Source organism: Triplophysa dalaica, chromosome 16, assembly GCF_015846415.1.
Source record: "Triplophysa dalaica isolate WHDGS20190420 chromosome 16, ASM1584641v1, whole genome shotgun sequence".
NCBI classification, from domain to species: Eukaryota; Metazoa; Chordata; class Actinopteri; order Cypriniformes; family Nemacheilidae; genus Triplophysa; species Triplophysa dalaica.
In genome coordinates this window covers 18,115,587-18,142,922 of record NC_079557.1, presented here as the reverse complement: position 1 = coordinate 18,142,922, position 27,336 = coordinate 18,115,587, and the positions used below count along the sequence as shown (strand labels likewise).

At 37.0% G+C, this 27,336-nt stretch overlaps 3 protein-coding genes across 5 annotated transcripts; all 3 read right to left on the bottom strand.

Moving 5' to 3' along the window:
- Positions 1–4,667: 4,667 nt before the first annotated feature.
- On the bottom strand, positions 4,668–9,915 carry LOC130438207 (probable E3 SUMO-protein ligase RNF212). Of its 3 annotated transcripts, none has more exons than XM_056770038.1 (13): positions 9,861–9,915; positions 9,224–9,336; positions 8,877–8,938; positions 8,707–8,781; positions 7,765–7,821; positions 7,535–7,605; positions 7,354–7,413; positions 7,173–7,225; positions 6,895–6,964; positions 6,630–6,672; positions 6,477–6,531; positions 5,352–5,424; positions 4,668–5,250 (listed from the first exon to the last, which is right to left on the bottom strand). In XM_056770038.1, the coding sequence occupies exons 2-13, from the start codon at positions 9,330–9,332 to the stop codon at positions 5,100–5,102; spliced, it is 879 nt and encodes a 292-aa protein (XP_056626016.1). In that variant the 5' UTR covers positions 9,333–9,336; positions 9,861–9,915; the 3' UTR covers positions 4,668–5,099. The 3 variants fall into 3 exon arrangements, with proteins under 3 accessions (XP_056626016.1, XP_056626013.1, XP_056626015.1); XM_056770035.1 differs by having other exon boundaries at positions 9,224–9,402; positions 9,861–9,905; XM_056770037.1 differs by having other exon boundaries at positions 9,224–9,402; positions 9,779–9,865.
- A 422-nt stretch (positions 9,916–10,337) lies between these two features.
- Positions 10,338–12,339, bottom strand: si:ch211-255i20.3 (transmembrane emp24 domain-containing protein 11). Its single transcript, XM_056769737.1, has 5 exons — positions 11,918–12,339; positions 11,576–11,664; positions 11,336–11,461; positions 10,747–10,893; positions 10,338–10,573 (listed from the first exon to the last, which is right to left on the bottom strand). The coding sequence occupies exons 1-5, from the start codon at positions 12,045–12,047 to the stop codon at positions 10,424–10,426; spliced, it is 642 nt and encodes a 213-aa protein (XP_056625715.1). The 5' UTR covers positions 12,048–12,339; the 3' UTR covers positions 10,338–10,423.
- Positions 12,340–12,556: 217 nt separating this feature from the next.
- spon2b (spondin 2b, extracellular matrix protein) lies at positions 12,557–17,625 on the bottom strand. The gene is made up of 6 exons (XM_056769736.1): positions 17,211–17,625; positions 16,535–16,762; positions 15,772–15,995; positions 15,376–15,567; positions 14,943–15,126; positions 12,557–13,370 (listed from the first exon to the last, which is right to left on the bottom strand). The coding sequence occupies exons 2-6, from the start codon at positions 16,752–16,754 to the stop codon at positions 13,192–13,194; spliced, it is 999 nt and encodes a 332-aa protein (XP_056625714.1). The 5' UTR covers positions 16,755–16,762; positions 17,211–17,625; the 3' UTR covers positions 12,557–13,191.
- Between the last annotated feature and the right edge of the window lie 9,711 nt (positions 17,626–27,336).

Below are 27,336 nucleotides of genomic sequence, written 5' to 3'. Positions count from 1 at the left end.
ATTGTGAAGTAAAATTATTATAAAGATGTAAAAATTATTATATAATGCTTTTTAAGGAAAATACAGAATGTAGCCACATACTTAAGAGGTTGAAATTTCCCTATGGATTATCTACAGTAGTGATTAATTCATCTACAGTATGTTGATCCACAAATAGTGATAATCCTTTTTTTAAGTGAATTATTCAAAATAAACAAAAAAAATGTTTAGGGTGTACATTAAATGGTAGGCTACAGTTTTCTAAAAACGTAAATATATATTTGGTACTCCCTACTACAAAGCATGTACAGTAGATACATCAATACACTGTAAACCTGTATATGTTTCACAATTAAAATACATACACAAATAATGCTGTAATTTATGCTCCAACAACATTTAAGAGTATATGAATCTAAAATAGTGCCATGCATGGGTTTAAATTTAGACTGCTGAGTTGTGTGTGTTTGATCTATATGATGTAGCATGAAATATAAAGAATCATCATGTGGTTTTACGAGTTTGTATCAAGCATGAGGGGATTAAATGATGTGATTCAACGGTGTCTGACATACAGTTTCCTAATGTTTGTGTCGGTAATGCATTTGTCTCTTGACAGGCATTACATCTAAATATTCCCCTCAGTTTACTCTGGCTCAGCACAAATAAATCAACATGTCATTTCCATTCATATTCCAATTCAGCAATGTAAAACAAAATCCATATTTATTAGAGCGTTGCAGTGTTTCGGCTAGAATAACACTGTAATTACAGCCTGATGTCACTGCTTTTATTCCGGCTGGTGGCTGCCATGTTGTGTGTCAGTCTTGTGATTCATTGCATGTGTTGAAGCCTTTGATGTGGTACTTTAGTGTCGTGTTTGCTAACATACTACCCTGATGATGTTTTTTCTTCTGTGGGTTACTGAGTGACAGTTTCATTTCTTTCACTTTTTTTTGCCATGTTTTCGAAATTTGAAACTTTCATCATTGTACACACGGGTTTGCTATACAAAAATGTGATGTTTGTTGGATATTTGCAAACAAAACACTATGCTTACTGTAATCTGCTTGTGCTTTTGTTTTGAATGCTGACTGTGCCAGAAAACTAAATTATTAAGAAGGGATTTTGATCTGAACCAACCACTTCGACTATGACTTATATCAGAAACAATGGTCTTACTATCTGATATCATCACTCCACATTTGCTATTCCATCTCTACCTCTTTTTGTAGGGGTGAAACATCTTAGTTTCACTGGTTGACCCTGACATTTAATCTGACTGGCATCCAATGTCAACCATAACTTCATCCCAATGGCAGAATTACACAACTCCATGTCTTTTAATGAAGCGCAAAATGTGTCCTCAACATCTGTACAACACAATTAAGCTGCTGTTCAATCTTTCCACTGCACATATGTAAGCATTCAATTATGGCCGTTTCAGGGTTTTGTCAAACTGAAGTTGCCATATGAAACCCAACCACTTCATTTGCGGTGATGTAATGAAACACGCCGAACCACCAACATTTCAGTGGACATTTCATTTGGTAAGGCTTTGGAACATTGACTGTCACAGGTACACAGTTGTCGCATTAACTGTGTGAGATTGTAGTTGTAGAAATCTACACATGAAGATTGAGTTAGAGAGAGGTGAGCCCTTGCCAACATAATAGTCTGTTTCTCTGCACATGTACGGCTAATGAGTTCCAGGTGTATGTGGCAGTATCTCAGATGTACCTATTATAACATTCATACCCCACCTCACACGTGGCCCCTTAAGCTTCCCCTACAGGTTTCTGGGTTTGAACCCTTAACCTGAAAAACAGCACAAAAAAATCATATTCAATCCTGCCATTGTGTAGTTTCAAGAAGCGTTGAAGTCCTCAAACTAGGACTGTGCTCACCGGTGTGGTTTTGTGAATTTTTGTGAATTTTCTTTCACATTCCAAAGAGGTGAGCAGCCTGGAAACTTAACTCCATCCAACAATTTTTTTCCTTCTGTTGTAGTAATTGTGGGAAGTGATTATTGTAAACACACACACGCACGCTCACAGTGCCCCATACGAGTGTACAGCACCACATCAGGAGAAAACGGCAACCAGATGTGCTATAACAAGAGCAAACGCTAAATGTGCAGAGGAAACACAGACTATTAAAAGTGGAGTAGAAAGATGCGTAATGTGAAGTGATGCGTAGGTGCGTGGCAAATTGCGCAAGATTACGTTTATGATATGCACCATCTTCAGTCAGTAGGCCTAAGCAGAAATGATCCACTTCCTGGATCAGTGAGGCTCTTTTATTACAAATTGAAGTCATTGATTAAACAGATTTTTACATTCACATTTTCTGAAGAAAATTCAGCGAGTGGTGCGTGTCCGTGCAAAACTGGCTAGTTTTCATCCCATTGCTATGTGATTGCTACCCTGCTGAAAAGAAAACTGCTAAAACCAAGCTGTTTTAACCCTTTGTGGTGGTTGGGTCTGGAGGACTTGTTCTCAATGTTTACAAAAAATGATGTAATTAATTTGTTCAGCCACAGACATTTAGACATTTATGTTCATTCAATAAAAGTAAATTTGATTTACACATTTCAGATTTTGCTGTTTTGGTACAGTTTTTTCATAAATGTGATAAATCCTACCTAAATATTACCCTATGCTTAAATATGTTGCCTGTAATTTAGACCAAGTAAACATCTGTAATCTATTTTTACAGTACATCCATTTTTGGGCCATTTTGTTTTCAAAAACTAATAATGCTGTGAATTAGCCGCAAACATTGGGGCAACAAAAACATGAACACCAGGTTTAAACTGCTCCTCCTATCCCCCAAAGCTTCTGCTGGTTTGAGCAGCAGAAAAAGTGTTCAAAATTTCTCTAAAACCAGCTTGCTTACACCTGTGACCAGGCTGGGGGACTTGCCACCACTATATATCATGGCAATTCGTTACTATTTTACAGGGTGATTCATTTAAATTTACAACACCTAATTCACTTTATTACCATCTTCTTTCGAATAATTGTACGATTCACATTGAATTTATTCATTGAAACAATTTCAAATGAGATTAAACTGCAAGAGCTGAAATCAGCCATCAAGCTTTTGGTGGGTTAAGGTATAGGTAACCATAAAAATGGTTGTTTACTTGTTTCTAGGGTGTTAGAATCAGTTAATATGCGTCGACTAGGTGGTTGTGACTCAACACAATGTCATGGCATTTCGTAACTATTTTATGAGGTTGCTCATCAGTTTGAATTTGAACTCTTGTTTTAGCCCCTATTTTGTGATGCCATTAACGGTGTAGATTGAGTAGGTACAAATTGTACATTTGGGTAAATGTTATGATAATGTTTCAAATCTCAACTTCATACTGAGATATAGACAATATAGACTTTTGATTGCAGATTTGACAAATCTGAGCTCAGTTTGTGTTATTGTTGAGATCTGTTCTAAAATTCTAATGAAGAAATGTGTGAGAAATGTCTTTTCTCAGGAGAAATAACTGAGACGCAGATGTGACCAAAGCAAGTTTTCATTTGTTCTTTGTTTAATTTTACTGATGTGTAGGAGAATAAATTTAGATGATAATCAGATCTCATGTCATCTGTGGCTTCTCCTTCTGATAGGTTTATAAGAATTATACAACCTCATAAAAAACAGTGGTTACGAAATGGACACGGTTTGATCACATCCACATTTGATTTTTGACAACTGCAGTTTATCTCTGTCTTTTCCCCCTCAAACATTCAAATGCAAATCAAAGGCCAACATGTTAAAGTTGTACTTGTGTGTAATTGTGTCGTCTTTCTCATGACGGCTTAAGTAACATGGCAGATATGACCCTAGAACAATCTCTGCTGTCTTTTGATCACACTAGGCCCTAAAGGTATAAACATCTCTTCTTTCACTACACACTTTATGCTGTCACAAGATTTACAAAGTACTATGGCACGTGTTCATCTAATCTTCCTGTATGCAGCTTTAAGATGTATGAGGATGTATGAGTAACTGGCTTTGAAGGTGCTGGAAATCATTTAGCTCTTGTGCTAATAAGAGTTCTAAGACTTTAGTCGTCCGGACTTACAAATATATTTTTTTTACGTACTGTTGTGTGGAACATCATGTTTGCTTTATTAGTAATGTATCTATTGATTTTAGAATAAGTGGGTTGAACGACCCTCTGGGCCTAAGTAATACGCTAATTGAGCCCCTCATTCAGAATCATGACATTATAGATTCAGTCGAACAGACATGAAATCAGCTTGAAACAAGCATAGCCTTTAAATGAAAATACCTGAGCCATATCTACCAAACACCATAATGCCATAGAAAATTCATGTATTCTCTTGATTTGAGCCAGTTTACCACATTGTGCTGTACAATGTGCTGCAGACAACTGGAATTCACAACTATTTTGTCTAATTCTATGAAGAATGTATGAATTCACACAAATCATCCACCATATCAAATAGTTATTAATTGCCATGAGATTGTATTGGCTAAACCATTTAGTTTGCTTTTTCGTTTCAAACTGTTTTTAGACAGAATTTGATTACACAACCCAAGAAAATATAACCAAGATACATTTGTTCATTTAAAAAAATCCTGAACAAACTCTAAAACGTTTAGGACATCATATCCACTATTTTAATCAACGTGAACAAGGTATGAACACCTCAGTAAAATGTCATCAGCGCACAGAGGAAAAATACAGAGCAGAGAACACACTGGATGTGATTAACAGCACATGCTGCTCACACAACGTGAGTCATGCAAGAAAAGTCGTATTAAAATTCACACTCGCAAACCAATTAAGATAGGTCTGTGATCAATTATGACAATACATAGAAACATTTATGGAAACAAGAGCACAGATGTCCAATGTTTCACACATAGAGGCTGCTTTAATGCATTGCACCATCATACGAGTCTATTACAGGCCATGGCTGTGATTATTTCGTGCAACAGATGGTTACATAAGTAATTAGCCTGATGTCTTTTACTAAAAACATTTACTATTTACAGCATCACCGCAAAACTGAGTTCAAATAGCCCAACTTTGTGACATCAAATTATATTATGACATACGATAAACTGTTTTGGCTTTGGAATGGATGTTATGGTGGGGGTCCGAGAGAAGACACAGAAGGGTATTTGTAAGCTGAGGGCAGTTTGAACACAGGCGTCTCCCATGGCGACTCTCTGCGGTAGGCCATATTATGGGATGGACTCATCACAGGGTCCCGTAGACCACTTGAGAATTCCCTACTGCAAGAGATACTTCTCATGTTACTCCGGGCGTCCATCCTAAGATAGAGTGGTTTTCCAGTATATAACACAGTGGAGTCATTCTTTAGTGGAAGAAATACCTGACAGTGGCACTGAATGGTACTGAATGGCTACCCATAGTGCTCTGACTGGATGCTCGGTGAGGTACTGAACCTAAATGGAGGAGACCATTCATTACAGAACAAAGTATATGACAAGGCAAGACTGTATAAAAGGATCTTTGATATCACTGTAAAATAAGTATCTGTCTATTCATTTTTTCGATAAATGCAGATAAGAACATTATGTAATACTAAGTAATTAACTCTGCATCCTTAATGACTTTCACCACTTTTTAGTTTAGAAGAATAGTGAGTTTTGATGTGTGTTTGACGCTTTAATATGCAACTGCAAAACTGATTGGAAAATGTCCAATCCTACATTACAGAACATATGAAGAGCTCCTTTGCAAAACGCATTAAATGCCAAATTTAAAAAAGAATGAGTTTGTCATGCCATTTTGCTGTGTACTAAACCTATTCACTGCTCCATCAATATTTCATGCCAAATCGCTATATTTCCTTGTTTAAAATGTACTGCAAGATGCAGTTTCTTTCCAAAACGCTATAAGTCCCAAACCTGTTTTTAGCCTAAATGCGATATGTCCTCTCGACCAATCAGAATTCGCTCGTTAGTGGTATTTGTATGTGTTATTCTAAATTATTTGTTGTATGTGGTGGAAAATCTTGAAACATGAAATTGAAAATATTTATTTTATTTTACTATTTAGTTTGTTACTATTTATTTTATTTGGCTGTTATTTATTTCATGCATTTGGATTTATATTAATTTACAGTATAAGTCCCTGATGTCATATGTTTCATGTTCTCTTGTTTGTTTGTTTTTAAAAAGAAAGAAAGCAACTTTGTTTGGAAAAAAAGGATGGATTTGTAGCGTTTTGAAAAAAAAAATCCACAATATTGTTGTTTCATTTAACATTCATTGTTTAACATGTTCAGACTGAGCCAACAGACCATTTTTAACAGGATAAATTGAATATTGATAAAATGTATGGGTCTAGGTAAAAAAAAAATCCATGAAAACTATTAAAATGGATTTATAGCGTTTTGGAAAAGGGCTCTTCATATATAATTTTTGATCAGGTTATCCAACAAGCATAAAAATATGAAAAACAGTAAAACACTGGATCTGCAGTGCTGACAAACCTATTCGTCCATCCTGCTGTGAGCTTATGAGACTAATTCTACCCGAAGTGCCTGGCTAGATTGAGAAAAAGACCTTTATAGCTCAGCAAAAGTAGCTTTTATAACAAATGAACTTAGACAGGCAATTTATGAATCACACAAGAAAAAGTATACTTTGTGAGAGAGCCCCCTGGTGTTGATCTCTATGCCTTCGGCTCTGAGAAAACACCCAAAGAGAAATTATGTGGAACAAAATATCCAGTCACAGACTAGTTTGAAAAAAAAAATCCGATCTAACAGATAGAATTTCACAGACATTTGCAAGAGGATGTTTATGTTTTTTTAAAAGGACCATCACAGATATGTTTGTGCTCTGTCACATCAGTGTAGCTGTCATATGTAATTTATCAGAAAATGTCTTGTAGAAAGCCATACTCACAAGCTGGAAGCAGATAACTTCCGTGACTTTGAAAGTGGAGAAGAATAGGGAATATTTGTAACAGGGGAAGCTGAAATAAACAGAGCGAGAGTCCTTTAAAATGAAATGGATCTATTTCAGACTTACTGGGACAAAAAAACAAGTTAAGTAGAGAGTGACAACACAATTGAAATACTTTGCGCTAAGGCAATACTGCACATACTGTGTGTACTATACATTTAAGATTTTTCATACAAAAAACAAAAAAGAACTGCATGAAAATGACAATTGAAACATACTTGTACTCAAATGACTTGCTGAATGTAGATTGGCCTGTGATGTCAGTCTTGAACTGAAGAAAAAAAGCAAAAGATGCATAACATACTGTATGCTAAGTAACATTTTACTGTATACTGTATTTTACCTTTTCTTGGACAATTTTATATTTCATTTCTAATTTAGACATTTAGGCAGGGATACCTTTGATGTTGAAGAGTCATTTCTAACTTTAAAATATAGGCTTTCTGTTCTGTAATTTTTCTGTAAAACATAAAGAAAATGTATAGAACTACATTGCACTGCATAATTGTGATATACAGTAGTATTACTGTGACATAAGATTGTGATTTTATTGCCCACCCCACCTATTATTCATCCTTACTTTGACATTCTCTGCATTTCTTGCTGCATCTCTTGCTGCATTTTCAGCCCAGTCTCCTGCATTCTCTCAACCTTTGGTAAAGTGTTTTAACAATTCATTCAATCAGTATTTTTTTTAAAGCATGTTTCTTAGGATGAATAAGAAATTAATGTTTTAATGAATAAATCAAATTACAAATCTAATATTTTAAAGAAATAAGGTTTGTTGTCATATTATTGTTGTCATATCACCTTCTGCTGATAGTGGGCCAGTAATCTTTTCTGATGTCTTGTCTGGAATTGTAAGACCTACACAGAAAGGATAAGGTCTGTGTGAGATGATATGAGCAGTGGTTGAAAACAGGGGGATGCGGTCCAGATTTTTTTTTAATACAGTGATATTAAAAGACCAAATTCAGTATATTTGAGCATACTGTGGACGGGCGATTAAGTAACAAATAAGGTTTTATGTTTTCCTATAGAGAATGTGTTACATGACTTACTCTAGGCATACCACATTGAGATTAAAATATGTAATTTAGTAAATATATCATTAATAAAGCACATGTACAGGTAAGCATAAGACCAGAAAATGATAGCAAAGCACTCACGCTCAAGTGTTTTCCCCGATAGAAAATCCTTATAAGAAAACAATTTTCTCTTGAAGCACAACATATGCACAAAAAATGCTGGGTTATTTTCAACCCAGTGTTGGATCAAAAAGGGACAAACTCTCAACTCAGTAATGGGTGAAAAAAAACTATAGCATTTTGGGTTGAAAACCCAGCATTATTAAAGTATATTTTTTAAAAATGTGTCTTGGATACATTTTCAGGTTATAAAGGTTATTGTAGCTATGCATATGGGGTGCAGGTTTTTCTGAAGACATCTTTTGGCAAGCAGCCATGTCACCCTGTAGCCCAAGACTAGTTGCCCACTGAAGCTGAGCAGGTCAGAGCCCGGTCAGTACCAGGATGGAAGACCTCCAGCAAAAACATTGTTGCTGCTGGAAGTGGTGTTAGTGAGACCAGCAAGGGGTGCTCACTCTGTGGTCTGTATGGGTCCTAATGCCCCAGTATAGTGTTGGGGGGACACTATACTGCTTTGGGTGTACAGCAATACATAATAAAGCACTAAATAAATGTTGTCATCATTCATGTTGGATCCACATAGCGGCAATGTAGTTACGATTACCTTGCTTATCTCTGAGAAGCACTTGACAGCAACTGTGTTTAAATCTGAAAAAAGTGCCTGAACTTCTGAGCTGCTCTGTAAAAATATAATGCACAGATTAGGGCCATAATTAAACAAACTAAACTAAATGATATGATAAATGTGTTTGATTAACAAGTATTGTAACTTACTTTATCAGACAGTGGGGAGATCTGACACTTTGCTTTGCAAATAAGACACACACCTTGCTTTCCTGTTAGAAATACAAGCACCATGTAGTACCGTATTATGTCCAGCAGACGGAACTATATTTACATATTTCATTTGTTAAACAGTAGTTTTGCCACTTCAATCCTATAATTCAAAGCAAAATGATCTGATAATTCTAATAGGAATAGGCATTAGATTAACTCCAACTACAATTACAATAATTAGCTAACAGCAGCTGCAGTTAATGTAGAAACATATTAATATGTAGAAACAATTTTAATAAATTCAGTCTCAGCATACAGTGTGTTTTGTAAACAAAGTAAACTACCTCTCTGAAAGCAAACATTACAGATGATGTGGCCGCAGTTTGAAACAGCTAGTTGACGTTCAGATCCAGATGGCATGAAGCATGAGTTACAGCAGATCCAGTGAGACATTTTTCTGTATTTCAGCACAATGACATGACTCTAGCTGTGTCTAATACCTCAGTCTCACAATCTAGACAGACTTTAGGGAATAATCATAACACACACATGATGGTCAAACATGCGATGTGCCTCTGGGCTTTTCAAATAACGTTACGTTAGGCACGTTCAATGGGTATTGTTGAGACATGGGATTGTCATTCAAAGTGCTTCTTTTATCCAAATTAAAACATAGGTGTTTACTGTTCATAAATATTTGAAATATTATTATGAAATGAAACGACACAATTATTATTATTTTCAGTTACATGATGTAATCTGGTTTTAAGTAGCTAGCTCGATAAACAGATAACAACGTCAAGTTAAGTTGGGGAGATTTTAAGCTAACTCTAAAGATTCCAGTTATAATTCCTCAGAAACGTTTACGAATGCTGTGGTGAATAAATATCAAGTCATACCCGAATTCTATATCTGTGTAGACTAACCAGTACTTTCCATATTAAATGTCAGATTCGCTAGTTAGCATAAGATGTTAATTACCTGATTTCCTCACTGATTTACAGCGGAAACTGACGTCATAGTGACGAAATCTCGCATCCCTCTTACCATTGTGGTAAACTGTTATAAACTGATAGCTTTGTATAATAATTCATTAGTATAATTTTCAATTTTTTTATTCATAAAGCTGAATAAATTGAAAAAGCACAACATGTTATCATATCATATTAAAATTGACATTTAAACCTAGGTGGAACAATGTCTAAAACTTTCCATGGTAGAGTGTTATAGCAACAGTAAAACAACTTTTCTAAAACTTTCTAACATTTTCATTATTTTAAACAAAATCATGACAAAAAAGCTATATTATGTGGTATTGTTAAGGTTTCTAAAGGATCAACCATTTTTAAAAGAAAATGTAAGAGTTTTAAAAAAGTATAAAGAGAATCAAGATGCAATTTAGGTATTTAACATGAATTTATTTACACCAGTCTGTACGGATTATACATCAACCTCAAATGAGATCATTGAGACACTAAGCCTACATTCCAATGTTTCAAACAGGGTGGCATTTGTTTAAACACACATCTTCTTATTTTATGAAGCTAAACCAACTTCTTTTCAATGAGAAAGTCTTTTAGGCTTTTCATTTGCCAGAACCCAACAGAGAGAAGTATTGATGTCTGAATAATAGCCCACCACAAAACGTTTCCATTCGTCTCTTCGCTCATTTGGCGAAACGTCTCCTCACGTTCCTGGTTGCAGCAAAGTAAACAGATACAAATTACACATAATGACTCTAGAGTAAGTATAGCATGAAAAACATGGACAGATGAAACTTGGTCTGGTTCTTATTCAGATTTTTGGCCAGTCATTTATATGGTAAGATTTTGTTGTCAGGCACTTCCTACTGCTTATGTTTGCTTACCCTCTGGAAATCTTGCTGCCTGCTAATGTACCACATCTGGTCAATGAGATGTTGCAGGTTGTACTCCATTGCTTTTATTGTGTCTTTTGCCTTGGCAGCATTTGGATCCAGGGTATGCTTGCCCATTTGGACATCTAAATGTACTTTCTGTGCATAAGTACAAAAGTAACAGGCCCCACAACATATTTCAATTATCTTATGTTAAAGGAATACCAAAAATGTAATTTATTTATACTCATACTGTTTTAAAACTTGTATTGAATAATTTGTGCTGTATATCACCAATGTTGAAATGTTGATACATTTATTGACTTATTTTTTCATGTTGGGACTCAGCCTTTATAAACACTTTATAAAGTATAGCCTATTTAAAAAGAACTTCATACAACCTATGGATTTATAATCTTAAATTTTGTCTTACAGCACAGCAATATACTTTCATTGAGACCAATGGCAAAGGTATTTTTTTAATAAATAACATGGTCAAATGTTGGCTATTTTCAGACAAAGCTGTCAAATGAGCTGATTAATTTGAATATATGTAAGTGTCAAAAGGGACAAAATTGGTCCATATTGTCTCCCAACTTACCAAACGTTCACCAGCAAACACAGAAAACCTTGTGGAGTTGGATCGCACACACAAGAAATGCTGACCTGAAGCATGAGACGTAAATGTGAATTTTCCTTGTCTCCCAAAGCGTTTCAACAAGATTACCTGCATATAACAAAACGCGTACAAGGAATTTACCCACGGGTAGATGCTTTGAAATTTAGCGCACACTGTTCAATTATTTCATTCACATTACAATGAGAAATATTTTTTTCAGACCTCATGCTGTGGGTCTCTCGCACTGACAGTCAAACCAAGGTGTGGGTTACTAGCCCTGTTTACATCCCAATACTCTAGCAGTAAGAAGCCTGATGAAAAAAACAAGAGTTAAATCCATTACAATGCGTACGTCAATAGTAACTTCACATAACACTGTATGATAGCAACTTTTCATTTGCAATACAATACAGAAGAAGTTTTTTCAGTAGCCATCGGCAGTGAAATGGATACTAATGTATTGCAAACAAATTATTATGTGTCTATGTGTACAAAAGAGAACTAAAAAAAATGTGCAATGACAATAAATGACAATGACGGTAGCTGACTATAGCACAAACTGACCTGTCACTAGTGTGTCCTCTGGAATCTCTTCAATAATACACTTTTCCTCCTGTTCTCCCAAATCAAAATACATTGCCGGAGCCAAAACGAAAAAATAAGTCAACAGCAAACTTGTGAGCCTCACATTCATTGCAGTAACCTACTTAATTCTATGGGTCAATAAGCGACAAAAGAATACAAGTAACCAAAAGAAACCGTGTGAATGGTTTAGTGTGAGAAATCCACAGATGCTGTTATTGCGTAAAGCCCAGTTGAAGTGTGGTTAAAAAATGTGTTAAAAAAGATAAGGAAATAGTTAACTTATTACTTGCCTTGTTTCATAGCATAGCAGTGATAAGTGAATAATTTGTATCAAATAATGTATCTACAGTTCATAAACAGTATAGTAGTCACAAAAGTATGTGGACACTTAAGCCATTGCAAAATGTCAAACGAAGTGTTATTTAGTTTTAAGTATGTTTAGCAATAAGAGACCAGCTGTTCAAAATAAAGACATATTTGGACACTCTCTCGCTATCACACATTAGTAAAACATTAGTCTGTAGTTAATGCGATGAACTACAACTGCGGTTACTCTGATACCCAAGCCAAATAATGAAAGACCTTGTGACCAGTTCATATTTTTATATTTTATGCAAAGATAAATCCGTACAGGGTGTATGAGTTTAAGTGCACATTTAAACACATTAAAATGCATCAGTGCCATTCTTTTGTCTCAAAATGCACAAGTAATATTTTTATGTAAGACATGTTTGTAAAAACTACTTTAACATCCTATTTTTTCTGTCTTAATCCCTGTCTAGGCCCCTATGTTTCTAAATACAGCAAGAACAGACACCATCCACTAATACAAAATATACCAACAAGAACAAAGTATTTATTTAGAAAAGGTGATTTGTCTTCTCTGTCTAGCTTGATGATGCCACTGGTGTTTCACCAAAGAACGATTCCTTGAACAGTGCATGAGGTCAGTCTATAAAATTATATTAAATTCAACCTAAACTCCTGCTTTCTGAGTAAATATAACTGTATTCAGCAATCATATTTTACTCTCAAATGTAATGCAGTTACTGAAAATGTCTCTACTTCTCGACTCGATTTCTCTTGTGGGGTCTTAAGATGTTTTATATGCGATCTTCAGTTTAACCTACAGTACCAATACCTCACATGACCAGACAGCTACTGTTATTCCAGTGAATTCTGCCCTGTGGATGACCGACAGATAAGGAGCAGGATCAGGATGGATATTATTGATCATGATGTCCTCCTCGTGTTCACACACAATTGTCAGGAAAACACGGTTTTTCTTCTTCTAGAGGAGGACAGACAACCCCATTGTTTGCGGGATGCATGTGAATATAGCGAGTTCTGTGTTTCACCCCCTTCTCACCACACTGACCCTTACAAAGACCCCAAGGTGACCACACAGACACCTCACAGTCCAGGGGAGTATCTGTTGGAACAATGCAAAGAGGTTTAGTATGGACTTTTCAGGCAAGTGTAAAAATAGAACATACGTTGCAATTGAAAAAACTTCAAAATAAAAATGATGACAATAATGAAAAACATCATAATTAGTTCACCCACAATTTGGGATCTGTCATTTTGCTCACTCCAAACATGTTTTACTCTACATCGTTTCTGGTACAAAAAGGGATAGTTTTAACAGAATGTTGATTGTAGATCTTTCTGTACATGAACTTTTTCCCTACCAACATTTTTAAAGAAGTTGCCAGCCAATGCCAGTTTATTTGATCATTTTCACAGAGCTGATGGCCTTCAGAATATTGTCTTTTATATGAATTTACAATATATCAAATGTGCCCTGCATTCACTGTAAAACAAAGAAAACATGGAAAGACTGGTAAACTTGTCATTGGTGCACGGGAAAAGAGTTTAAAGTGAATGGATACTAAGGTTGTTAATAAAAGTACCATAAAATAATTGTAATTAACAGGACTTGCACTATATCTTTATATGTAGTAGCCTTGTGTTATGTCAATCCCACTTAAGAACAGGCACAACATGTTTTGACAGAACAGAAGTTTTCATTTCAGTCCCCATTCATTTTCTTTGTTTCGAAAAGAGCAGGAAAGACATTCTGCTCTTTGCCTTTTGTGTTTATGAAAAGTAAAAAAGTAACACATGTTTTGAATGATGTGAATGTGAAATGAGATGACATAATTTTCATTTTGGGGGGAACTTTTCCATTAAAAAGATAGTTTGCCCAGAAATGAAAATTATATTATTAACTCACCCTCAGGTTTTCCAAAACAGTTTAAATATCTTTGTTCTGCTAAACACAAAGGAAGATTTTTGTCAGAATATCAGTAACCAAACAGATCTCACCCCTATTTACTCCCATAGTATTTATTTTCCCTTCTATGGAATTAATGGTGGATGATGATCTGTTTGGTGACATGAAATGATGACAGAAATGAAAATTTTGGGTGAACTATCCCTTTAAATACATACTAAAAATGTTAAGTGTAACAAAGTTTAAAGTGTTTACATGTTTTCCTAACTCAAATTGTAAATATTTGAACATCTCCCATGTTGCAAACCTATAATTCTAGCTGTTCCTCGAAATGACCCTGACTAGAGATCTCCTCCAACAAGAAAGTCTTCCAGAAGTTTTGACCTCGTAAATCTTGATACGTATCACAGATTGGAACAAGTAGAAAAACAGAAAGATGTAAAAAAAGCACACATTTTATTTCCAGGACAAACAGTGCTGAGTGGCAAAAAACCTTTAAACGGGTTGGCGCCCATTAACTTGTTTGCAGTTTGTTGTTGTGGTCACCATGGGGACGGATAAACCTTTCTGCAAGCTGGTGATTTAATCATCTAAACTTCTCTCTATGGATTTGTTGTGTTTCCTCAAGGATTGAATACATGCATATACGATTCAAAAGCAAGTATTCCTTATTTTCGCATGCAAGAATAGACTTTTCTAGATTGTGTCTGTGCCAAAGTATTACATATTCATGTAATAATTCATGTTGCAAAGAGGTTCCAAGCTTACTTATGAGAGACTCGTCTATTTCATTCCCAACTGGAATCTGATTAGACTGGGTTGGATGAATAGGTAAACTGAAGATCTGGTTGTTCTTGGTCTTGGTTAAGAGGACTCTGGCTATTGGAGGGAGATGCTTGAGTCTAGGATAGTAGAAGGAGTTTGCAGGGTGGCTTGGGAAAGATGAGGTTATCTGTTGAGTGAAAGACAGATGTTTCACAATTCATAATATCCCTTTCTGAGGATTTGTGCTTTGCTTCATTCTAAAACATGCTGGTTGGGTCAAAATGAACAAACCCAGCTGTTGAAATTTCTAGGTTTATCCATATTTAAAACCTGTAAACCACATTTGGCTAAGATGTTTCGCTTTTCTTCAACAAAGATTAATTCCCAAAGTTGAATAAACATTCATAGGTTACTGTTGTCTGCCTTTAGCCATTACCTGAGTGATTTTGTCTTGAGGAATGGTCTCAAAATTGGGTGAGGAGAAGGTGAAACCACTGTCTGTGCCAGCATCATAGGGATAAAGATCTAGGCTTATGTTTTCCTTCCAGTGATCCCCCTCACACAAGTTCAGACTGTCTACTCCAACAAACCAGTCTGGACTTGGCACAATGCGCACAATGAACGACAACTGCAAAAATAAGAACTTATAAGAGACTTTTTGAAAACACATGTATTTTTTGATTAGAATATGATTCAGATTTTTTTTAACGACCAGCTATAAGACATTCGGTGTTGAAATATAAATCACATACTAACAGGACCATGGCTTAATTAACTAAGGAGGATTCACAGTGTCATCTGTCACGTCATATGCAGACCACAGTGTACTTACCAAAGAGTGTCTTGCATAAACCTCAAATTCCGTGGTGGCCTGGTTAGTCCCTCCAACTACAGGCGGTGTTGAGAAGAGACCGTAGACGCTCTGGATTTGCTCCCCAGCTGCCTCCACCTCTTTTATAAGAGTCCAAGCCTCTCCATTCTCAGAAAACTCTCTCACACCATTGCTGGCGTATTCATTCCTTTCCCAGATGTGATAGTCTGGGCTGTGAGTAACTCCTATAATGATAAAGCAGTATAATCACTGGATATAAACTTAATCTATTTTTGGAATTAACAAGGCGAACAAGGACCACCATCATTAGCGTGACTGGGGGTTTATGAACATTATGCAGATTATAAAATGACTTTCAGGGTGGTCAAATTTCAACATAAGTTTTTATAGGAAGTTTACAAGGCACATTGCATCTCTGGCAGCTCGTCTTGCACATTGCAAATTGTTTCTTGGCAATACTAGTCCAGCGAGAAAAAATTACGTGAACATCTCTGTGCTATATCTGTGGAATATATTGAATAATAAAGTGATAATGTTTGTGTTTTGCTTATGTTCCCAATTAAAAGCTATAGCAAGTCGAGTCGTAGAGAATATTTACTCAAGAGGCCCCCCATAAATTGTATTAAGGGGCATAACATCCTGCATAAAAATGTGAAAGGTTGGGGCGAACACATGCACATGTACTTTGGTTTTTGAGTCAAAATAAACGGCAAACAATCACTGAAAAGTCTAAAAAGATTATGTTTTTTGTGAGCTTACTCACCAAATATGGGGGACCACTGAGCAGGCGGTCTGTACAGAGGGTAGTGCTTGGGGAAGGCAGTCTGACTCCACTTGCCAGCAAACGACAGTCTGTACTTGGCTGTGGACGGCGCCATACACACACGGTCCACATCTACCGGCATCGCAGGGACTCCAGGCAGCACAGACAGCATCAGGGTGACACAATACAGCCAGCAATTTGTCGATGTGATCTTTTCCATTTTCGTTTCTGAGGGAATAACAAATAATGCTATCATGGGAGACATGTGGATACCTGCCACAACAAGGTCTGAATGCTTTAGACCAATCCTTTTCTAACTAAATGTCAGTGATAAAATGCAACACTATGGGAAAGATTTTATATAAGCGGACACTGTCTGTATGCGATTCGAAATAACTGTGTCATACAATGACTAATGCGGAAAGAATCTGGTTCAGAACAAGCAAATTCCCTTTCCGTGTTTTCTTAGTCGAATTTCTTGCCTATAAGAAAAAAGTTAACTAACGACATTACTTTCTATTACGATCAAAATATTCAAATATAACTGATTAGGTAACTTGCTTTTCTCCTTGTTTTTATTATGTAAATGCCACATCATAAATGCTGGAAATAAAGCACACAATTTTACTCCAGTTTGTTTTCAAACCAAACATGACAGTATGAACTTAGCACTTACCGGGTTTGCAGAGACAGATGGACGTTCTGCAGAAGACTTAAATGGAGGTCACCTGTCCCTGGGCATCCAGAGAAAGACTGCAAGATAGCTGCGCTTTTTGCAGCTATTTATGCGTTTCCACCAGTCCCAGCAGTCTAATATCAATAACCTCCTGACCCCTCCCAGATGTAGTGCTGAGCTCTCCACAATCCACATTACAATTCGATGTGGGATTTCCTCTTTAGTGTCTGCGACTGAGTCATCGTTTGAATCGAGATCCCCTCCCAAACAGAATTCCATGGAGAGAGCACCACTGTGAAGCTCCTGAGGTTTCCGGACTCAGATGAGGAGGTAATATTGAGGGGTAGGTTGATTATAGAAACAGACTTGGCTGGTAGCGCCCGGCAAGTCGAGAGCTAAGCGATCCCGCTTGCGGCCGGTAATTGCTTCCACATGCTCACGTTTTATTCCTCACCCTTCTCAAATTCTCTCCAGCTTCTTGACACTTAATTTGCTGAACACTGTTTGGATGTGGTTTCATAAGAACCGGTTCAATTCTTGAGAGCTTGCTCTAATCGTTATCAATATTCCTCTGTTGCAAAATGGGCTTTTGGTCCAACGGGATTGCAACATCTGATGAGTTGACAAATGTTGTATGTCTGGCCCGATCTAGAGTCAAATGTCCCTCATTGTTCATTTGATCTGTGATCGGTTGTTCAAGGAGTGGTCACCGGTCACAATGGACTAACTGAAATTATATTTGAAGCTACTGAAATGATCATATACATAAAGTATGTTTAAGTAAGCATGATTGCACAAAATACATTTTTTTGAAAGTAAATTGAATGAAGTGATGCACTTCTAGGAGATCCTTGATGGGCAAAATTTGTATTATTATAACAATATATTCTTACTCAGTCTTAAAGGTACAATATGTCATGTCATTTTTGCCACTGGAGGTTATGAAACAATAACAAAAGTAAATGTACTTTTTGTACTTAAAACTGTTGTTTAATGTCAACAGCAGAGAGAAATGCATGTGAGTTACAGTTTTGCCAGGTAAGTATGATAACAGTCTTTTATCTGTGGTACTCTTGGATGAGACAACTTGACAAGGCCTGTATCTCAATTCCCATAATGCAATGACACATACGGACTTGTGTTCTGATGGAGACTGGTCTTGCAAGGAAGCCTCGGAAGAACGAACTTGGACACACCGCAGTGACTTCTGGTACTTCAAGCGGGTTCATACGTGCATAACTGTGTGTTCCCACCAAATGTGAATGAAGCATTAAGCGCGAGTGATTTACATGCTAAGTCAATGTGAAGACGCGATAGGACATCCTGTGACGTGATTTGCGTGAATGAGGAGATGCGAATGATGTAATTTGTGTGAATGTCGCGGCGCGAATTGAGCGTTTTGGACATTTGCCACGCGTAACGCTTGAGTTGAAAAATCTGAACCTTGGCATAAATTTGCGCCGCGTTAACCAATCAGGAGCTTGCTCTAGTAGTGAGGTGATTATGACGTAGTGAGCTGAGGCAGAAATCTGAAACAACAATGGAGGACAAAATCGTTGTTGCTGTATGTGGATACCTGGAGCTGTACGACACATCTTACTTTTATCGAAACAGGAATAAAAAGGATCTTGCTTGGAAGACAGTTTTGTCTCCAGTGTGGAGGTTGGACAATCTTTTAAGTTGTAAAAAAATGCTCTTTACTCAATTTGAGCTATATATATATATATAGTGTACATACGAGACTGGATCCGCCTGGCAGAATCCCCTCCCATGACGCGAATTCATGTCTGTTGTCAAGTGAATTTTACGCGCGAATGAAGCGAGGGGGCCCCAAGCTTGCGGGGCCCTACACATTTGTGTGGTTTGCGTAGTGATAAACACTGCTACTGATTGTAGGGCTGCACAATCACGCCATACTTGTTTGAATTATACCCCTTGATATTTTAAGTGTGATTAATAATGTTGATTATATTTTCAAGTTTTAATAAACCCGACCATAAGCTACATTGCCGCTTGCAGATCCCAGTGTCCAAGCACACAAAATATGTGTGAACTATACAAGTCTAATTCCATCAGTTCCCTCAAAACTTATCACTGGGTGTCATTGTTTCGTTAGTGACAAAACATTTTCGGTAGTTAGATAAATGAACACTTTATCCTTGTGATCCTAGTGATAAAGTATGTGAGCTGTCGGTGTTCTATTAGATATTAACTGTCAGATGTGTGTCTGATATACAGTATGTGCAATATCGTCAGATTTTTTATTAACATAAAATGTTGAAAGTCTGATTCAACTAGGCAAATTAATTATTGTGATCACTACAAAACATTACAATCACAACTGAAAATGTGTGTCACGACTGAAACATGGGATCCTTTTCCAAATATGAAGTATATTAAACTATCAACTAAGATGTTTTGATAGTGTTTGGTTCAATTTATATATATACTAATGAACCCTTAACTTTGAAATCAGTGTTATCAATTTTATGATAAGATTGGATTCAAAATACATCAAAGCTCATAAATGATACTTGAAATATTGTTACAATTGTAAATGTTATTGATATAATGTTTTTAATTGGCAAAAAATAAATCTAAAATCTTAATACGTAAATATAATCCTTCTTATTAAATTATATAATATTGTGTTTCGGTAGTGAAAAAATTTGAGGAAAGAAAAAATGTTCCACACTTTCTTTTCTGATCTTGCACCAATTCTGTAGAATGGCCTGTATAGAACCACTGATATTCATTGATTCAGCACCCCCGCCATGGACAGCACCTGGTAGTGTCGGACGTAAGAAAGTAACCTGGAAAGGTATAGTTCGGGAAACACCCCTAGAAAAGCTATAACTGTAGTTAAGGTGTACCTTTAAAGTCTTTGTAGCCATCTTAGAGACAACTTTATCGGGAAACACAGAAATTATGTCTTGTTATTTAAAAAGCATCACAGTCCTACTGATCAGTGAGTTGCACATTCTTGCTTTTATTTTCTTTAAATTCTAAACTTTAAATTTTAAAGTTGAGGTTTATTATTCTGTCAATAAACTATATTAAGCCACTTAAATATTCAAGACTATCTCCTGTTGTTAATGAGAGGGATTTGTGATTATAAATAGTTATTTCTAGAAAAGCAGACATGCACCAACACCCTTTACAGTATTTTCCTGAAGCTGCTTTTATAGGGATAGCAAACTCATTCTTCTGTGAAAGGATATTTTGACAAATTTCTCAGGGGGTTTTGTGTCCATACAATGGAAGTTTAGTTTGGTTAGCAACTTTTTTCTGAATATCTACTTTTGAGTTCTGCAGAAGAAAGGACGATATACAGGTTTGGAATGACATAAGGGTGAATAAATGATAAAATGTTCACATGTATTAGGCTAATTGTGATAAATTGTAGAATTACTGTACCGTAAAAAGTACTGTGAAGGTAATGCAACTAGGAGTCAGGAATACACTGTAAATTCATTTCAAGTTTAATCTAAGATCTTGACTAACTGAAAAGTGAAACTTTTCTGTTATTCCCATTTACATCTCCCAGTGTGACCATCTACTCCTAGACCGGAGGTATAGAGTCTGACTTACTGAGCCCTTCCTTAGGACGGATTTGCTTAGGGCATTTTAAAGTGAACAAAGAGCCTGTCTTGCTATTAAGTCTTTGACATGACTGATTTGATTTTTTTTAATGGTGCAAAATCTATTTTACTGGTTATTGAGAATAAACAGAATGTACAGTATTAGATTATGTATTTTCTTATTTAATAAGAGGTTGGTTAGCCCCAAAAATCAACAATAATGTTAAGCACAGTTTTTCAATGTTTGTTTTAATGCACATTTACTTCCAAGTTTTTTGATAAGACAGCTCTGGTATTTCCTGTGAATAGTCATTCTATACTCGCTGCCTTCAAGATCTGTCTTGGGTCAACATCAGTAAATTTTGCTGTGGAGGTATACTGAGAGATACAGGTATGCTCAGCCATTGTCCTTTTAATAGCCTGACTTTTACTTGACAGTATTTTGGTAATAAACTAAGTATGACACTATTGGTGGTGTTTGGTTAAAGTTACCTTAGACACCCGAAAATTACAGGTGTTCATTGGAAGTTTGCCAACTGGCTTTTACTTTTTGTGACCCGGTCTCTGAAAACCAAGCAAAAGTCTCAGAAGCTTAATATTAGATAATGAGCATCAAAGTTTGATTTCAATCAGGGTGTAATGGAGGGGCTCGCTGCCCATTGCTCACCACATTATCACTGGGGTTCCTCAAGGATCAATGCTTTGACATCTCCTTTTCTCCATCTACACGACATCCTTGTGACCCATCAAACGGGCTCATGGCTTCTCCTATCACTGTAATGCTGAAGACACCCAGAATTACAACTCATTTCAACCGGACGTTACAACTGTAGCAGCTTGCATAACAGCCTGCCTAGAAGACATCTCAGCTTGGATGAAAGAGTATCACCTACAGCTGAACCCTACCAAGAGAGAACTATTCATCGCCGGCACACCTCACGGTGCAACTCGATCTCACCATCCAACTTGGCAATACCACAATCACTTCTTCCATAACAGCCGGGAACCTCAAAGTCATATTCGATGAACAGCTGTCCTTCAAGGATCACATTGCAAAGACAACGCGGTGTTCCGATATGCCTTCCTGCAAAATCTATCAAACCATTCCTGCTGGTTCAGAATGCAGCAGCACACCATGTCTTCCAACAGTCCAAAAGGGCTCATGTGACCTCCCCTTTTCATCTCTCTCCACTGGCTACCGGTGTTGATTCCCGTTTTAGATTCAAGTCACTAATGCTTGCCTACAGGACTATCACTGCATCTGCTCTGGCATACTTTCATACCCTCCTACACTCCTACACCCCTCTCTCCTTCACAACTCCTTCCTGGTGGAACATTCTTCCTAACTCAGTCCGGTCAACCACATCTCTCACAACCTATCTCTTCTGTGAATACTTGACACACAAATGAGAAAAAACACTAATCCTCTCTCTTTCTCTCAACAGGTATTGTTCTGGCTTTTGTTGAAACTAGCATCTTGGTATTAGCACCTATTTTATTATTGATCCTGTATGACGTATCGCTTTATTGCTCCCTGAACTCTCTGTAAGTCTGTTTGGATAAAAGTTTCTGCTAAATGACTAAATGTAAAATGTTAAAACAGTAAGTTACCAAAAAATGCTTGGTTTTCACAGTCTTGGTCACATATTGCAGAAGAATCTAAGAACATTTCATGCATACAGCAAATTACATCTTCGATTTGTCCAGTTCCCTTTGGAAGCGGAGGATGTGACTCTTAATGACCCTTGTTATGGGAATTTCAACCTCAGCTATGATGTGTAATCTTCATGATAACATGATCACTTGCAGCATTGAAACGAAGCGGAGGTGAAACGTGTTATGTAACAGCTTTTGGTTCAGTGTGTGGAGTGAACAGTGTTCACAGCCCATTTTATTTATGTAGGATGGGACTAGATATTATTCATAGGGAAAGATTTGTATTCTGTCATGCTCCAAAATACACAGGCCCGAAAACAATATTCAGGTGGATTATGAAGGTCATCTCCCTTCTGAAACATCTTGGCATGTCCCAATGGAAACGTTTTGTTATCAGAATAGTTTTTGGTTATTGGAGCATAACCTTTATTACATAACATTATAATCAAATTACAGCATTTATTAAAAACAAGATCTTTATTGTATTTATCTTCAACAGTATTATGCCTTAAGTCCTAAAGAAAGTAAAACAGACAGGTTTAGTATAACTATAGCAAAATCTTGTGAAAACAAACATTTTCGGTCTACAGTAGTATTTTGAGGAAACATTAGGTTGATTGAAACCTATATATCTGAGATGTTGTTGAAAATATATATTAGCCCCACCTGGATACGGGTAATACCAGTTCACTGATATGAGGAATGATGAGGTCTTGATAGGTTTGTTGTCTCTTAAACACATTGATATGGTTTCCTGTATATGGTTCAAGACTAGACTAACGCCATTATTTTGTCTCAAAATGGAAACAAGTAATGTTTTTTAAGTTGTATTTGTAAAAACTTAAATGTCTTAATTTAACAAAGTTATTTCATGATCACTTAATCACTTAACCCTTCTTACGTACTCGATCATTCTTCTGGTGTCATGAGTCTCAAGGTGAGACATGGCGTGGGAACCCAATTGCAGGCAGACACAGACGGTATAGATGGTAACAGATATTTATTAGACAATAAACAAGACTAAACAAACAGGCAAAACAAAAACCCACGATGGGGGAAAACAATACAGGGAAATATATACTTTAACAATAAACAAGGACACTGACTTACTAAACTAAAACTAAGAAAACAAACACTTGGAACAAACACTAAACTGACACTTACTATACAGGGGAAACAGGAATAAGGCAAGACGAGGGCATGAAGAAGACGTGAACAGCATACAGGTACAGGTACAGGTACAGGTACAGGTACAGGTACAGGTACAGGTACAGGTACAGGTACAGGTACAGGTACAGGTACAGGTACAGGTACAGGTACAGGTACAGGTACAGGTACAGGTACAGGTACAGGTACAGGTACAAGAACACGAACAGCAAACAATGCACGAGGACAATGAAACATGAGGACTCTTTATAGGGGAGACAGACACAGGATCATAACGAGCAACAGGTGCTGGGGATTAACACTAAGGAGAGGCTGACGAGGAACGTGATGCAGGGAACAATGAGACATTTGATGCTCATTGAGACACGAGAAAGAACTATGTCTTTCTCACATAAAACCATCAGGCAATGCCATGGCTCCACTAGAGACAGGAATAAAACATGACATGGTAGTGAAACCATGACATCTGGAGACATACTGTGTAGCTTTAAACTTCTCTATCTCACATCATTTCAAAACATCTTTTGTAGTTTTCTCTGATTTCAGGAATGCTGTAATATACATTGAGGACATTAATATGCATTGAATAAGAAAAAATTAGTTTGGCCCAAAATTTATAACCAAAATGTGATCTGAGGTGTCGTTTTTTCTTTCATAAGCACTGTGTAGCTCTCCTGATCTTCCTTGCCAAAAATTCCATTAACCATCTGTAGATTTTACAGAACCTCAGTGGACATAAAATCCCATAACAATTTACTACAGCTGGATAGCCGGAACAATGCCTGAGGGTTCCTAAAGTCTATCTTTCCAACTAACCCATTTAATGGAGTTCCATGTTTATTTTGGTAGGAACCAACGTTTTTAGTTTTTTCATCTTTCTTTCCTGTCTTTAATTTTTATTCGTTTTTTCCCTAACAAATGAATTTTTTATAATTTGGTTACTAGCACAGAGTCCTTTTTTTGAGAAGGGTCATAACCTCAACAGGTAGTGGTCTATCTTTTGTTGAAACCAGTAACTTTATATTGGCACCTATTGTATTCTTATGACATGTCCCGTATTGCTCCCTAAACTCTTTGTAAGTCGCTTTGGATGAAAGCGTCTGCTAAATGACTAAATGTATATTTAAATAACCTTTTTAACACCACTGTCGAAGTATAGAGGAAGCATAGCCATTATTTCAGTATATGTTAAAATTGTAACCAAAATCCAGGTAATATTTTTTTATGATCTGAGTAACAGGTAAAGTAATAATCATACAATCATGCACTGGTCTGTCATGATTCTGCTGTGATTCCACTATCATGTCATGTTTATTCGTGTTATTTGAGTGGAGTCATGGCATAACCTATGGTTTTATGTGGGAGAGACTTAGTTCTTTCTCGTGTCTCGACATTGTTCCCTAAATCACGTTCCTCGTCAGCCTCTCCTCAGTGCTAATCCCCAGCATTAGGGGATTAGCTGTTTCTTGTTAACGATCCTTTGTCTTTTTTCCCCTATAAAGAGTCCTCATGTTCATTGTCCTGTGCTCGTGCATTGTTCTTGTACCTTGTATGCTGTACCTGTTCCCTTGTACCTGTTCCCTTGTACCTGTTCCCTTGTACCTGTTCCCTTGTACCTGTTCCCTTGTACCTGTTCCTGTATGTTCTTGTTACTCCGCGTAAAGTAAGTGTAGTTGAGTGTTAGTTCATTGTAGTCCTGTTAATTATTGTATTTTAGTCTTTGTTAGTTTTAGTGCAGTTAGTCCAGTCCCTGTGTACCTTTTGTTGTTATTGTATCCTGTTCTGTTTTACCCCATCGTGGGTCTTTGTTTTGTGTTTATTATTTAATAAATCCTGTTTGCCACCTCTACCGTCTGTGTCTGCCTGCACTTGGGTTCCCACGCCATGTCTTGCCACGCAAATCATGACACTGGTCTGTAGCCAGTTACAGTGTGAAAGAATAAAAACCTCTCACGGGACATGATTAAATGCTTGGCTACATAATATGAATTAACTGTTATCTAATTATATTCGGTTATGCCTGGGTTACCTCTGTTGTGTTGAATTTGAGTATTATAACACACACACTATACTTTACATTACTTGAGCCCTTGTCACTTCAAACCTAAATAATTGGACAAGTTAAAATGGTAAAACCTGTGATTTTGACCACAACTTTGTCTGTAGGCATATAGAAAGGCTGCAGGCTAAACTCTTTTTTTGCTAAATATTTCATTCCAGCTGGACCTTTGTCGCATGCAATTTGAAGAGGGTAAATATGGTTGTTAACCATATTTACTGTGATGCTATAATACAAATAAATTCACCTAATCTCTCAATGATGAAACTGCCAGTCATCTGCCAGACATCGTCTTCAAAATTCCAAATAGAATTTCAAGAAGTTATGTTGAGTTTAGATTAGCCATGCCTTAATACTGTCACATGTCATGAGGAATTAAAGCCAACATAAAAGTTACGTAAAGCGACATGCCTTCAGTCACGACTCATTTCGGTTCACAAGTCAAGATGTCGCCAAAATCTATAAATACATATTTAGGAGAAATAAACTATTTAACATTTAACTGTTATTGTGATTTTGGGATCTTTTTATCTAAAAGAAAGTGAGTATTGAAAACAAATTTAAGACCCTCACTGGACTTAGAAAGTCATGTGCAAATGTTAATATTTATGACAGAAATTTCTGGAGAGGCACTTGGTGAAAATATCTGTCAGGGTTTAGGTGAGTAGGACAGATAGAGGACCCAAACGCAGACAGCGGGTGAGGGTTAACAAGACTTTTAATGATGAAAATAAAACAAAGACAAAACAAAAACCCATGAGGGGGTAAAACAAGAACAAGGATATAACATGACACAGGAACAAGGACTAACTACACCTAACAAGACTAAATATAACATATGACATAACCACAAAAAACTAAACTACACTGACAAGACATGAACTCACCACAAGCAATGTCTCGGGTTACTTGGCTGTAACCCTGTTCCCTGAGAAGCGGGAAGGAGATGATGCGTTTCAAACGCTATGGGAGAAAAGTCTTTGTTCGACCGGTTGTGAAGCACGTGTGTCAAACACGGCAAAGATTCTTTGGCCTTTAAATAACCTTGGCAAGTGACGTGGCTGCAGATTATAAATACGCGTGAATGCGGACACGTCATCAGGTTCCAATTTTGTCTGAAAGGAAGTCCGGGCACGCCTAGTGAGGGGCAGCATCTTGGTGCTTGATGGCAGCCACCCCTTTATTGTGGCCCTGATAGCATATAAAAAGTTTCTCTGATTTCAGCCACTAGCTAGTGCGGTGGACGTAAGTCTGCAGACTCAGCGTAAGACTTTATTCGCTCCACGAATAAAGCGGGCGACTAAAGGGTGTTTTCCCACAGAAACCCCATCAATCAGGGCATGGCAGGCCGAAATGGTGGCCACATAAACCCTGAGAGTACCGGGCTTAGCCTGAGGATAGTTTCTCTTGAAACTTCAACACTGAAACTATCTGGCAGTGAATTGGGTCTGTATGATGTGCAATGCACCATCTAAGGACATAGTTCCTTCTAGTGGAGGGAGCCCTAGCACTTAGAATAGTCTCTACTACGTTAGGCGGAAGCCCAGCACCTCTCAGCTGGTGCCCTTCAGGGGCCAGGCATGGAGGTTCCAGAGCTCGGGACGAGGATGAAACACTGTCCCCTGTGCCTGAGACAAAAGGTGTCTCCTGACAGGGATCGCCC

Excerpts from the sequence above, each read along its gene's own strand:
- LOC130438207 (XM_056770038.1), bottom strand. The coding sequence starts at position 9,332 with ATGTCTCACTGGATCTGCTGTAACTCATGCTTCATGCCATCTGGATCT. Across the intron at positions 7,606-7,764 it reads TGGCCCACTATCAGCAGAAG|GTTGAGAGAATGCAGGAGAC; the intron begins GTGATATGACAA and ends ACTTTACCAAAG. Across the intron at positions 5,425-6,476 it reads ACAGCAGGATGGACGAATAG|GTTCAGTACCTCACCGAGCA; the intron begins GTTTGTCAGCAC and ends TCCTCCATTTAG.
- si:ch211-255i20.3 (XM_056769737.1), bottom strand. The coding sequence starts at position 12,047 with ATGAATGTGAGGCTCACAAGTTTGCTGTTGACTTATTTTTTCGTTTTG. Across the intron at positions 11,665-11,917 it reads AGAGGACACACTAGTGACAG|GCTTCTTACTGCTAGAGTAT; the intron begins GTCAGTTTGTGC and ends TTTTTTCATCAG. Across the intron at positions 11,462-11,575 it reads CGAGAGACCCACAGCATGAG|GTAATCTTGTTGAAACGCTT; the intron begins GTCTGAAAAAAA and ends TGTTATATGCAG.
- spon2b (XM_056769736.1), bottom strand. The coding sequence starts at position 16,754 with ATGGAAAAGATCACATCGACAAATTGCTGGCTGTATTGTGTCACCCTG. Across the intron at positions 15,568-15,771 it reads TTTATGCAAGACACTCTTTG|TTGTCGTTCATTGTGCGCAT; the intron begins GTAAGTACACTG and ends TTATTTTTGCAG. Across the intron at positions 15,127-15,375 it reads CTCAAGACAAAATCACTCAG|ATAACCTCATCTTTCCCAAG; the intron begins GTAATGGCTAAA and ends TTCACTCAACAG.